Raw genomic sequence first — 13775 nt, forward strand, 5'->3', positions numbered from 1 at the left:
GTTTCTCCTGCTATTGAGTTAAGAACAGCAGAGAAGAACGTGAGCAAGGGCTCAGGCCTGGGCTGTGAGTGGGAGCCTTACACAGTTAGTTGCAATAAGTTAAGGAGAGCCATTAACATAGCAAAATGGGGAAGTGTTATTACAAGTTGAAGCTCTCTAGTCTGGCACCCTCAGGACCTGACCGGTGCCAAACTAGAGAATTTGCCAGACCGCTGTAAGTCAATATTATCTGGCAGCATTACCAAAACTTCCACTGCTTACTGGACTCTTAGAAGACATTTAGGGGGGTAAATTACAGCTAAACGACAGCCCAGAACAGAGCCAGAACTCGTGCCTGTAAATCTTTACGGGATGAGGGTAAAATTAGCCACATGCACCATAAGTGCTCCTCTAGCTAACTAAAATGATGCCAGCTTACAGCTGTTGCCAGATGAGTGTGCTGGATGAGACAGGTTCAACCTGTATTACATCTTCCTTGATTGTTCTGCTTATGCACATTGCCTGTTTCTCATGATCATGGAGTTCAAGTGGTTTTACCCAGCCATGAGAGAGACTCTTCCCTCTTCTGAAACAATCATGGGTTAACACTTTCTACTGAAAGCAATACCCAATGCCTGTCAATAAGCCAGGCATGGTGCGTAGGATGCCTATCCTAACGGGTTGATATTTCAGGCTAATGGATGCGGGGTAACTCTCCTGGTCTTAGCTCTGCTGGGGCATTACATGGGGAGTGGAGCTGATTGCTTCACAAAAGTGGGTTGTGCAGCAGGCCTGTGAGGGTACCGCTCCCACCACTCTTCTGCAGTGTCTCCCAGGCCAGGCCCCTGGATCACAGATACAGGGGCCATGATCTATGTCAAAGCAATCACAGTTGATAGCAGTGCATGAGACATCAGGTGGGGGAAGTTCCTAGTTTAATTCAAACAAACAAACAAACAAACGAAGAGCCCCAAGAATCAGGCTTGTGTCCAAAGCAGAACACCACACCTTATGCCTAGGGACAGGATGGCTCTGTACACACCTCCCCCAGAGCACAGGGATGTGCTGGCAGTAGTATGGAGCTAGCAACCAGATGCCACTCTAGCCCAGTTTTGGTGCTCTTGATGGCCCCGGGGGCCCTTGGCAGGTTTTAAATCACCCAGGATCAGCAGGCCAGGTGTAACTGCCCAGAGGCAGACTCAAACCTGGGACCTTTAGAGCTTAGTGCATTCCCCTCTACAGCTTGAGCTAAAGCACAGCTGGCTCTCAGCTTAAGCTGCAGAGGACACATTTTCTCTGTAAAGTTATTTAGATACCACTACATGAAACAGTTAACCACACATAGGTGTGTGAGTTACACAGGCAAGGGAAGAGCTCAAGCCAGGAGATAGACAGTGAGGAGGACTGCATGCACACACACACCTCACCCCAGCACTGCCTAGCGGGGGTGTGCTACTGGCCCACTAGAAGGTTTGGAGGACTGGCACTGGCCCTAAGGTAAACTGAGTTTGAGATCCCCGCCTTAAAGTGATGGACTGAAAGAGCTCTTTAAAGAAAAGGTTAAGGGTGATACGTGTGTGTTTACAGGCTATACATAGCTACATGAGAAACAAACATTTAGCAATGGACTCTGCAGTCCAGCTGAGATGGGTATAACAATCCACTGGCTGGAATTGAAGGATCATGGTAGAAACTCCATCTTTCACAAGTTTTAATCAAGACTGAATGATTTGCTAAAAGATCTGTGCCAGGAAGTGGTTTGGGGCAGCTTTGTTTGTGTTACACTGGTGGCCCAATTAGACAATCAAACTAGTCCCTTCTGGCCTTGAACTGTACAAACTCATCCCTTATGCCTCCCTTCTCCTGGTTGATTCAACTATGGAAGTTCTCCACATACTAGATATGGCAGCAGCCATAGTGTGGAGGTGTGTGTCCTCCTTTGCCTCTCCCCAGGCCAGATGTTACAGTGTGGAGGAGAAAGGAGTGGGGCAGGAGTGTTTACATTGTTTACAAGAGCATAAAGAGAAGCTGAAAACAGGGCTTCCCTCATTAGCACATACTCCCCACCTCTTAAGAAAATGGAATCTGCTGCTCTCCCCCCCGCCCCTCTCATATACCTCTGTGGAAGAATGGAGCAGGAAAAGCACTCTACTTTATGCAGCAGCGCAGATTGGCTGTTCTCAGGCTAAAGAGGGCAATGTGGGGAAGGCAGCCAATCAGTGGTAGCAGGCACATCTGAAAACAGAGTGAAGACTACTGTTTCTTCTGTCCCTGTGAGACTGCCTGCAGCAGAGGCTACGCTCATGTTACTTCCAGTAAAATTGTACGTTTCCCAAAGCTTAGTCCATGCAAATAAAATCCTTTTCTCTACATGACTGTCACTACAGCTCAATCCTGACCATTTTCAGCCTCTCAGCACAGCTGTCTTAACAGTCACTTTTGGCAGACTGAGGAAACAGATCCTTATTCTGAACTTGGATTTTGTGGATAGCCTTGTTTTTCAGGAAAGACAATGGAATATTTGAAATTAACTATGAAGCACTACATACAAATTCCTTTTTAGCATATCTCCCCCTCCCATGTAAAACAGGAAAGTAATATGGACAACAGATACATGTATAAGGTTACTGTTCTAACAATTTATTTTTCATTTCAAGATAACATAGTCCTTTTGATGCATTTATTTCTTTTCAATCTTCTATATAGTCATAATAAAGAAAATCATTCAATGTCAGAATTTTCTTTTGATTTACATATTGGAGTGTAGACCAAAAAGTGCACGGTATTCTGTCCAGTTCAGTTATTTTTCACAAGCCAATGCCTAATACTATACTTAGAAGAATAATACTGGTTTCACTGGATAAATTGGTTGACAGAGAATACAGTCATTTTGGTAATACCTCACCACCATTTCACAAAGTGAACAGTTGTCTTTAGTTTTGTTCACAAAACGGCTCATGTGGCTCTCTGTACCATCACAAACAGGATAGAATTGAGAACATTTGAATAAAGCTTGATTTTTTTATACATCCAACATTCTATGATGTTTATTAATCCTTTTCCATTGTCCTCCCTATATTTTCTTCACAAGTTAAACCAAAGTGAACAGTACATACACACAGTGTCTCAGGGTGTCCTTTAATGAAGATACAAGATCTATATTTCCAGAGGAACAGACGTACAACAAGATTTGGAAGAATTAAACAGCAGTTGTCTCCTTGCATCTGCTGCAGCACTCACTTTTCATGTAGCATGGTTTAACATCTCAAATTTGTATAACATAGCAAACAGCATAGGTTCCCAGGGTATTAAAATGCACTCATTAAAAGGACTTACTTGGGACCCTTCAACAAAGGATCATATGGAACTTCACTGGCCTTAACTACTGTCCTTTATTTTTAACTGAAATTCAAAGGTAGTTCAGTATAGGAGATGTTAAAGGTCCCCTTGTTTGTAGGCGAGGTTGAAGGCCCCTAAAGCCGCCTAATTTTCAAAAAGCAATACTCAGCTCTGTCACCTAAATAGCAACAAGTCACGAGGCATGTTTAATCATGCAGAAGCCAATTTCTGAGCTGAGCAGCAATGGAAACCTCATTTAGTGTGCCTTTCCAACATCCTACTAGTACTACATCTCAAGCCATCATTCTAAGAGATGTTTGGTTACAAATGTATACACTGAAGATAGTGATCTATATATTGTCTCAAAGTAAATTTTACAGAGTCTGAATGTGAGGGGATGCTTGTAACTTTTGACTCCAGTGGTGACAGACATGCTCTTTTGTATTAAATCTATTTCACACATTGCTAATATTGATAGCTGCCAATTCCCAGACTGTCTGAACTGCAGAGCCTGGTCTGCTTAGGTAACCTAAATCCAAAGGCTGTGAGCAAGATAACAGTATTTAATTGATTATTTTAGAGATGCAGCAAATCTTTGCTGTTCTAGAACAATCAGCTATTAATGCATAGAGTGAGGAAAACCACCATAAAAGCTGATCATAGCCTTTCTACTCCCAACCTCAAAATAAACCAACACTCCTACATAACAGGGCTGGAGGAGATTCTTTTTAGCACTGCTGTTTAGCAGTGCAGAGAAGGAATTGTATAAATATTAACTGTTCACTGTCCAGTAACCTGGTCACCTGATTAAGCAATAAATGTTATGAGAAAAAATACTGTTTAAAAATCAAGCTTGCACTTCATTTCTTAAAAAGTCTGATGGACATGCTGTGCCTGGCATATCAGAAAGGATGATTTCTCCCTACTCTCTTTTCTGTTGTGACATTACGTGATCATTACACTGAGAAGCTTAGTATGTAAGGAACATTACAAGAGACAATGCAACAAGGAACAAAGAAACAGCTAGACATCCCTCCTATCCTCAGTTGCTCCATTTGACTAAGAAAAGTAAAACTAAGGTAGTGCTTTCCTCAAGATGAAAAAAACTAACGTGTATAGACAAATAACCCCATATCCTCTGGGAGACATTTCATACTCAATTGGATTTCTTACATCTCCCTCCTCAATCTAATTATAAATTATTGTAAAGCCAAAAAAAATCCTCCCGTGTCCTGTATTGCAAAAAGGAGAAAAACAAAGTTAAAAATAGTTACAGCTATTTTGAAGGGGAACACGCTTAGAACATTAAATTTAAAAATTTTGGTCCTAAAAATGTACATGTGCAGTAGAAGTCAATTTAATATTAATGCTACACTGACTAAACAATATATTTTATTGCGCGGTACCACAGTTTTCTGACTGGAAAACAACAAGATTTAGAAATACACCTCGGAATCTGTTCTCTCTACCCATCACAAACTTGGTGCCAATACCTTTAAGAAACTTCACTCATGTGTTCACTCAACCAGCCACCTCACTTCTGACAATCTTAATCCAGAACAGAAACATCCTATCAATTTCTTGCAGATTGATCAATCTGATTTTAATTTAAACATATGAATTAAGCTCACTGGACGTTACATTTGGTTTCTTTTAGTGCAAAGCAGAAAGATGCACTTAGTAAAGGAACTAAAGCACCATGCTACCAGCAATATGCAGTGGCATTTCAATGAGAATTCTCAAGTCATCTCACTTGCCTAAGCTCATTTCCCTTTTGTTAAGTTCTTAAAAACCCAACTTAAAAAAAAATGGAGCACAATTAAGATAGGCATCTCCCCCACCCTTTCTATAGCATAAGCTAAAAAGCAATGATTACTTTATAAATCCTTTTATATCAGACATTTCATATTCTTAATTTCATCAGGAAGGGACAGGTCCATTTAAGGCAGGGAGTTGGTGGTTGGTAATGTTGCAGTACTCAGACACTGATGTACAAGACATTTATTTGCAGTAGGATGAGGACAACTATGGCAGAAATGGAGAAACTGAACAGATCTTGTTACTATTAAAACTGTTCTGAGAGCAGTTCACATAATCTCCGAGATACAGATTCTTTACTTGTTCGTAGTGTGAGTCTATACATCTGAAAGAGAGCACATAAAAATCCATTTTTATAAAAGACAACAGTAAAAAATATCTGCATTAAGATGGACTTATCAGAAAAAGTTGACAGATTAAACAACAAAGCAGTACAGGTGCCATGGGGTCATGATATGAGCAATGGCTAGGAACTGTCATGTGAGACACTGACAACTTTATTCAAGCACAAACAATATTTAAAGGGTTCTGGGGAGTCTTCTGAGCCCTCAAGGTGTTTAATGTACCTCTCCCACTGTGATTTCCCCAGAACTGCACTCTAAAATAAATTTTCTCTTCAACTAGCTATTTAGAAATTTCAAATCCCTGCTACCATACTTTGGTGCTGGAATACAGAGAATCTTTGAAAGCCAATAAGTGATCTCACACCAGCAGAAAGAGGTATTCTAAATATATTCTCACTAAACTCCGACTTGAGAGGCAGAGATTTATAAACCAAATCTGGATTCTCAAGGTGATATATTTAATTCTTTATGAGAACCAACATACCCTCCCAAAATACCGATTTTTTTTAAACCCCCATATCACCAGGAAATATAAAAATACAGCCATCACATGCAGACCCTTTGATTTTACCATAACATTATTTCTACACATTTGCTTTCACCGGCTTTCACAAACAGCAACACAGAGCTATGGTTTTGTTCATTTAGAAACTAAGGGGGCAAAAAAAAAAAAAAAAAAAAAAAAAAAAAAAAAAATTTTTTTTCTTCCCTAAGGTGTTAAAGGTAAAATTCAGTAAGAAGTTTTTAGCCTTCAAGAGGATCTCAAATACAAAAAAATATTGATGGTCTTTTTCACAATAAGGAGTTGGAATTTGATGACAAGATGGAACACTGTCCGGGAAAGAAACTCAGAGCAACACGACCTGTGAGTTCGCATTCAAACTTGTGGATGCTGCTAGACAGTACCCTGCTGAAAGCCAAAGCCAGAACCAGCCACCTCAGTTTTCAGTCTATTGGGGATTTATTGACTATGGCAATTGAGTCTGAAACATCTTATAACTATTTCTATTGCAAGTTACTCTTACTAAACACACCAAGCATGTTTAGTCATGTGCACTGGGGTAAGGTAACTTTTATTCCATTTCTGTAAATTTAAACTTATATGTAAGTTGCAAATCCAAAAATCAGGTACCTGTGCATGAAGGTTCGGTTCAAGACGTAGTAAACATCCAATCTGGGTAGTTTTTGTGTGTATTATACCGGCACCAACAAAATTAGCAGGGTTGGGATCTACCTCTTCAAGGAGAGCAGCGCCAAAGCCAATGATCTATCAAAGAAAACCCCAAAAGAGCCTCTCTTTAGAGACACTACAGAGACAGGAAGCCTAAAGTACAAAATGTCAAAGTATCAGAGAGGTAGACATGTTAGTCTGTATCAACGAGAACAACAAGAAGTCCTGTGGCACCTTATAGGCTAACAGATATTTTGGAGTATAAGCTTTCTTGGGCAAAGACACGCATCACAAGAATACTCAAATAGGCAGGGAACATCTTGGCTCTGAAAATTAGTTCTAAAGCAGAAATAGGATAAGAATTCTGACCTCTTAACACGATTCCTATACCACAACTTGAGCTTTCACACACCGAGTAGTTCAAGTAGTGACAGCACTTATAAATAGGAGGACTGAGTATGAATACCAAGTTCTCTGGATTCAGATATTTGAGATTTTCCTCCACATGTCCCTCATCTTCTTCCTTCTCATCTGCTTCATTTTCTCTAGCCCCTCTCCCTTTCACTGTGTATTTAAAGAACTCGTATCTAAAACCCATTCACATAAGACTCAATGGAACATTATATTTCTGCCATCATACAGACCACTCCTTTTCCCCTGCTCTTTGGCTTGTTTGTTTAGTCTGTTAAGATCCTTGGGGAACTGTCCGCTATTCTTTCTAAAGTGCCCAGAACATGGTCTTGCTTGTCCCTAGGCAGTACTGTAATGAACATGCAATCTCTACCAAGTATGCTTGAAACTGCAATACCCACCTGAGGAAGTGAAAAAAACAGATCAACAGAGCCAGACATGTGCCACGAAGCCTCTTACTACAGGACAAGCCCAAGAGAGAAACCAATAGAACACCACTAGCCATCACCTACAGTCCTCAGCTAAAACCTCTACAGCGCATCATCAGGGATCTACAACCCATCCTGGACAACGATCCCCCACTTTCACAGGCCTTGGGAGGCAGACCAGTCCTTGCCCACAGACAACCTGCCAACCTGAAGCAAATCCTAACCAGCAACTATACACCGCACCACAGTCACTCTAACTCAGGGACCCATCCATGCAACAAACCTCGTTACCAGCTCTGCCCACATATCTACACCAGCAACACCATTACAGGACCTAACCAGATCAGCCACACCATCGTGGGTTCATTCAGCTGCACATCTACCAATATAAGTTATGCCATCATGTGCTAGCAATGCCCCTCTGCTATATACATCGGACAAACTGGACAGTCTCTACGTAAAAGAACAAACACACACAAATCAGATATCAGAAATGGCAATATACAAATACCCGTAGGAGAGGACTTCAATCTCCCGGGCCACACAGTAGCAGACTTAAAAGTAGCTATCCTACAGCAAAAAAATTTGAGGACCAGACTCCAAAAAGCAATTGCTGAGCTACAATTCATCTGCAAATTCGACACCCTCAGCTCAGGCTTAAACAGATTGTGAATGGCTGGCTAAATACAAAAGCAGCTTCGCTTCCCTTGGTGTTCACACCTCCACATCAACTGCTGATAGTAAGCCTCACCCTTCCTGACTGAGCTAACCTTGTTATCCCCAGCCTTGCTCTGGCTTATTTATACCTGGCCCTGCAGATTTCCATGACCGGCATCTGATGAAGTGAGTCTGTGCTCACGAAAGCTCATGCTCAAAACTTCTGTTAGTCTATAAGGTGCCACAGGACCCTTCGTTGCTGTCACAGATCCAGACTAACATGGCTACCCCTCTGATACTTGTAATGAACACGATTAACTATTAGAATCAGAATTTAAGTTGAAAAGAAGATTCTACACCTGGCATTATAGTTCAGCTCTATATATTTGGAAGCATGGTAAGCCTAACATTGTCTCTTTGTGAACAAGCAACCATGGATCACTGAGATGGTATTATACATTCAGATGTTTGCTAATTTGCTTTTTTTTAAAAAAAAAAAAAATTAAATAATTCAAACTAAACTCAAAGAAAGAATTTGAACTTCTATAGAAAGCCTCAGTCTAGAAAGGATACAAAGCAATCCAGTCAGTCAGTCAGTCATGTTTTCTTTCCAAACTTTACAAAAATGAATATACCGTGAACGGGCACTAGACAAGAGTGGCCAAAAACTGCCTTATCTTGACACACCTCTCAAACTAAAAGGATAAACAGATATCAGTTACCTTATCTTAGGCTTAGCCACAGTTTAACTTCAGTTGCCAGATGGCATGCAGTAAATTTTCACAACAATATGTAATCATGCCAATAGGATTTCATGATATACACAAATATCATAGCAAACATTCGGGAAATAAACAGTGTTTGAATGCTAAAAAGAAGTTGCTGGCTGAAAGTTTTCCAATTTTACCACGTCAAGAGAGAAAAGTTTATACCTTACTTTTTGACCAGATACTGTTAGTTAAAACATTTTGACTAAAAGGCAATAATTACGTGAAAAATATTTCCAAAAATCTATTTTTAGAGGTACTAGTAGAAAGTAGGCTTCAAAGTTTTCCCCCAATTCAATTTCATGAATGAGTTCACATTTCGGTATCAATCACCTCAAGGTTCTTCACAACAAGCTCTAGAACTTTTAGGAACAAGCCACAATGGATTAAAATCTCTGTAAATCCTCCAAATATTTCTGTGATGCTAAGTGCAATCACCTCACTAGTTTGCATTGTGTTCATGCCTAGGCCCCATGACCCAAATAACCAAGTGGTGGGGGGGTGAGGGGTTACATTTGTTAATGCCACTGTTCCAAATCTGAACTTCATCTGTTAAAATTAGTTATGTACCTTTGCCTTTGTGATCTCTGTATCCATTGGATGCTTTGCTTTAAAGATATTCTGCATTTCTTGCTTAGGACTGTAAGAAACATACAAGTCAATATCATGCTATAAAACAAAAAACAACAGTATGACTGCTAGAGCACTGAAGTTAAGCAGTAGTATTTACTTATACTGAAGTAGCACTCACAAGCCTTCATCAGAAATGAAGCATCACTAAGCTAGGTATTAGTCAACATACCCACTTGCACTGAAAAATTTATAGTATTAGTTCAACTCTTACTTGCTCAGTTGTTTCCAACGCTGGAAAAAGTCTTGAGAAGCCATCTCTGTAGGTTGGAAAAATTTGTTCAGTGTGATTGGCAATTTTACTGAAATGTTTTGAAATGTTCCCCCATACCTGCATGAAGAAAAAGAAAACATGGCACAAGTTATTATTGTGATACTGGTAAACCAATTGCCAGTTCTGGCCAAGGCTGTAGCCATTAGCTAAGAACTGAAACTCACATCTGGAAACCAAAACAGTTCACCTCTATGTTAGTTTTGCTCAAAACAGGCATAAATCTTATAAGAATCTATGTACTGCTTCGATTCAATGACAGGATTACAAGTTGCTGTTTGCAATAATCTCACATGTAACATCTCTATTCTGTGTTGCAAGGTAAAAAGTAAATTTTTATTATAGTAAAAATGCATGCACTGAATACGTGAACTCAGATGCAAATAGTGGCACCTATTGCCCATGCAGAAGAGCTATCAAAAATTTAAGTAGACCATCATAAAACAAAAGCTTTGCTAATTGCCTCATTCATCCATTGACTAGTATGTGCAGAAGGCCTCTGACCATCAGTGTGAATACTGAAAAAGGGAAATAAAAACTGATGACATGAAGATTTTTAATCTCTTTGATGTTTGGACTCTCAAGGACAGGAACATATAAACAGAGATCCTTATGGTCAACCCAGGTTAAGCCCCAAAAGACGTTAAAGGCTGCCAGATTACTACATCTGTCCCCTTTTGAATGGCTTACTAAAGCTCCTTTGTACATATGTGATTGCTTGTTTTAACCTGTAAATAAATCCAGTTTTTTAGTTTGTTAATAAACAGTTAGTTAATTACAGGATTAGATGCAGGTGTTGTCGTTGGTGCAAGAGCAAAGGTAAAAATTAACGGAGCTCTTTTCAGTCGTGAGCCCCAACAGCCAACATAATAATTAAAATGCTGCATCAAGGGACCATTAAACATTTCATGCAGAATACAAAGAATTATGAAATAAATACACCTTAAGACTCATGCAATTGATTGTAAACTCATTTTTGGAGGGGCAATACATGGCATTTGCACTCATGAGAATAAAACTTTACAAATAATTTATTTTAGATGCTTATAAAGGTGGAAAGAGTTAAATGCATCAATCCATCACTAAAGCAGTCCAACTGTAGTATAAATTCACATTTTAAATGCTGACATTTTAGATAATGCGAACCAAATAAAAGTTCAGAATAAACTCCCTACTGCCGTCTCCCCGGTATTAAGGGCAACTGTAATGTGATGGGGGAGAAGAAAAGCAAAAGAATGCGAAGAAAACCAGTAGCCATTATAGTAATAGTTGCAGTATTGTCTGTTATTGGTTATTTTAAACCCATGGTCTTCTATATGTAAAAATGTTACTTTTCATCCACAGCACCACAATGATTGCCACAATAGCAAAACCTCTATAAATATAAACAATATTTATCAGGTTTACACTGTAGTGGAAATGTGTACATAAATATTTCAAAAGGTACAATCTCACTGTAACCACAAGGGGGTAAAACTTTTATTTCTATGGAAATAAAATAACCTGCGCAAAATACGACCATTTTAGGTAAAAAAAAAAAATAATGCAAAGCTATCATCTCTCCTTTGTAGGGTTGATGATCTATTCCTTATTTGGACTATGCCTAAAATTGTCATCTAAGCATTGTTACCATGGCATTTCTTTTCTACGCATTTTTAACATTCTTCTTAAATACTACAAACTGTGAATACGCCATAAATTGCCTAAGAAAATCCACAGCACTCAGGATGCAACAGGAAAGAGGTTTAAATACCCACCCCACATTTCTGATAAGATTTAAGATTTTTGTTCTGTTTATTTTTGAAACAGAACCTCTAAGAAATATGGAAAGCTTGAATTTAAATACTCACCTATAATATGCCTGTTTGCTTTGATATTTGCTGACAATGAAGATTACACACTCATACTCCCTCCTTTATTAAAAAACTACCAGTCAGCATGTCAATTAATGAACTGATACTTCAACTTTCTGGCCCAGAGGTAAAAAGACACCCAACCTAAGCACTGTAAAGCCTCAAGCGTAAATAGGCCTCAACAGCTACTCCCCTTGTGATGATGGTTTACACAGGGTGCTGGGACAACTTTCTCCCAGCACTGCTTGTCGTGACTATACTTTCACTTTAGTGAGGCTGCAACTGTATTTTAATTTTAGAAGTGTAGACAGAGCCCAAATTGACTTCCTTTAGCAACTTCTGCCCTCATGCAATTCTTCTATCCAGAGTACCTTTTAATTCTTCTGTCCTTCCAGTTCATTCTCAAATTCAGAAGTCTATGCCAACTTAAGCTTTATTTCAACATTAAAAAACCTTTTACCTGAACTGAATGTTTAGGACTGGCGCTTCCATAAAGTCTGATATGCACTCAATATTCACAACTTGCTGCACCTGCGCACCCCCTTCCACTGTCGGGTCCACTGGCTTTGTTTGCAGGTTCAGGCGTGCGAGATTGTTAGGGAAACCAATTCACAGGAAAAACATTGACAGTGCTTTTAATCATTACCATTGGCTTTAAATATATATTTATATCTTCATATGGATAAACTGACCACTGGGGGGAAAATAACGTTCACCAGAAAATTAAATGGCCTTGTGAAAACACCACAATACTAACTAGATGTTACACAGAAAAATTTTCAAGCACCATACCCACACACAGGTTCAGGATAGTAAAACACCATTTTTGCTAATAACCCTGGATGAGTAGTAGACACCTTACACAATACATGCAACGTATACAAACACAAAATATCCAAACCAGTCTTATATGCTGTAGATAGTAATTCTAAACAGCTAGGGATATGTGATTTTATTTACATGTTGTATCCCTCAAACCCTATGCATCTTTTTGTATTAAATTTGTAGTGGTGGATTCTTGCTTTTCAGAAGCCAATAAAGCACCACAATATCGTGTTCCCTGTTTCAAATATATTTCTAATACAAGATTCAAGTTCATAGTAGTGTTTATCATTCCCTTCCCATGTCTGAGGCAGTACTGGTATTCACTCCTTTCCTATCAACCTTTCTTGGTATTAGTTCTTGAACAACTCGAAGTATCTAGAAAGCCACTTAGCCCAGGCCTTGACACAGGTTTGCAGTCAAGCACCCTTTCCATCAGCCCACAAATCACTCTGCCTTGGATCAGCAGGGACTCCAGAGCTGTGATGTAAAAGTCTGTTAGGCAGGTGGGTCCAAGCCTGAACCCTAATGTAAACCCTGTCATTTTGTAGCAAGAACACAGCTCAAGCCACAGACCCAAGTCAGGAGGTTTGTGTAGTGCAGTATGGATGCAAGATCAGGTTTACAATGCAGTATAGATGCTCAGGTGGAGGCTTGGAAACACCACGTTCACAACCCTGGGGCCCAAAGACCTGATTTACATTGCAGCATAGCCAGACCCTCATGTTTTTCTGGCCTATCACTACCATAGTCTGTTCATATAAAATTCTTACCATCGCTTGTTCTTGTCTTTATGGTCCGTCATATATTGTTTATTTTTGTCCTTAACAGTTATATTGGTTCCTTTTTTCTGTATTTGAAAGCTGTCATCTTTTGATACATCTCACATTATTCTCTTCAATCCAACTGTTCAATTTCTTTCCATTTTTCATTTAATTATTTAAGCTTTAGTATGCATTTATCATTAGTCACATAAAGTAATATGATGCTACCAATATACAGAACCGTTCACCTGCCTGAAAAACTTTCAGAAGCACTAACATTTGTACCACATTGGCTTTACATGTGAGAGAAAACGCAGGCTCACAAGTACTTTATGAAGCTTTTACCCAACATAATGTAAATTTTATTTTGCAATATTTTTGGTGAGACTAATGTTAATACAACAGAATTGGCTCAATGTATTCCAAAGATTGAGACTTCTGATTTCCCTATTGCTTTCACAACACATGGCACCAAGCAATCATTTAATTTCACTGCCAGAAAGGTTCACAATAACAATGGT

General features: G+C 39.3%; 1 protein-coding gene across 3 annotated transcripts in view; it reads right to left on the bottom strand.

Moving 5' to 3' along the window:
- Window positions 1-2598: 2598 nt before the first annotated feature.
- The window catches only part of AP2A2 (adaptor related protein complex 2 subunit alpha 2), a 106818-nt gene continuing 95641 nt past the window's right edge, over window positions 2599-13775 (bottom strand). For all 3 annotated transcript variants that reach the window (XM_074997841.1, XM_074997840.1, XM_074997842.1), the window contains 5 exons: window positions 12129-12252; window positions 9759-9875; window positions 9485-9554; window positions 6613-6747; window positions 2599-5461 (listed from right to left, as the gene is read on the bottom strand). In XM_074997841.1, the coding sequence (XP_074853942.1) occupies window positions 5384-5461; window positions 6613-6747; window positions 9485-9554; window positions 9759-9875; window positions 12129-12252 (524 nt within the window). In that variant the 3' untranslated portion in view covers window positions 2599-5383. The remainder of the gene's footprint in view (window positions 5462-6612; window positions 6748-9484; window positions 9555-9758; window positions 9876-12128; window positions 12253-13775) is intronic.

The sequence above is a fragment of the Carettochelys insculpta genome, chromosome 6, assembly GCF_033958435.1.
Source record: "Carettochelys insculpta isolate YL-2023 chromosome 6, ASM3395843v1, whole genome shotgun sequence".
Lineage (NCBI taxonomy): Eukaryota > Metazoa > Chordata > Testudines > Carettochelyidae > Carettochelys > Carettochelys insculpta.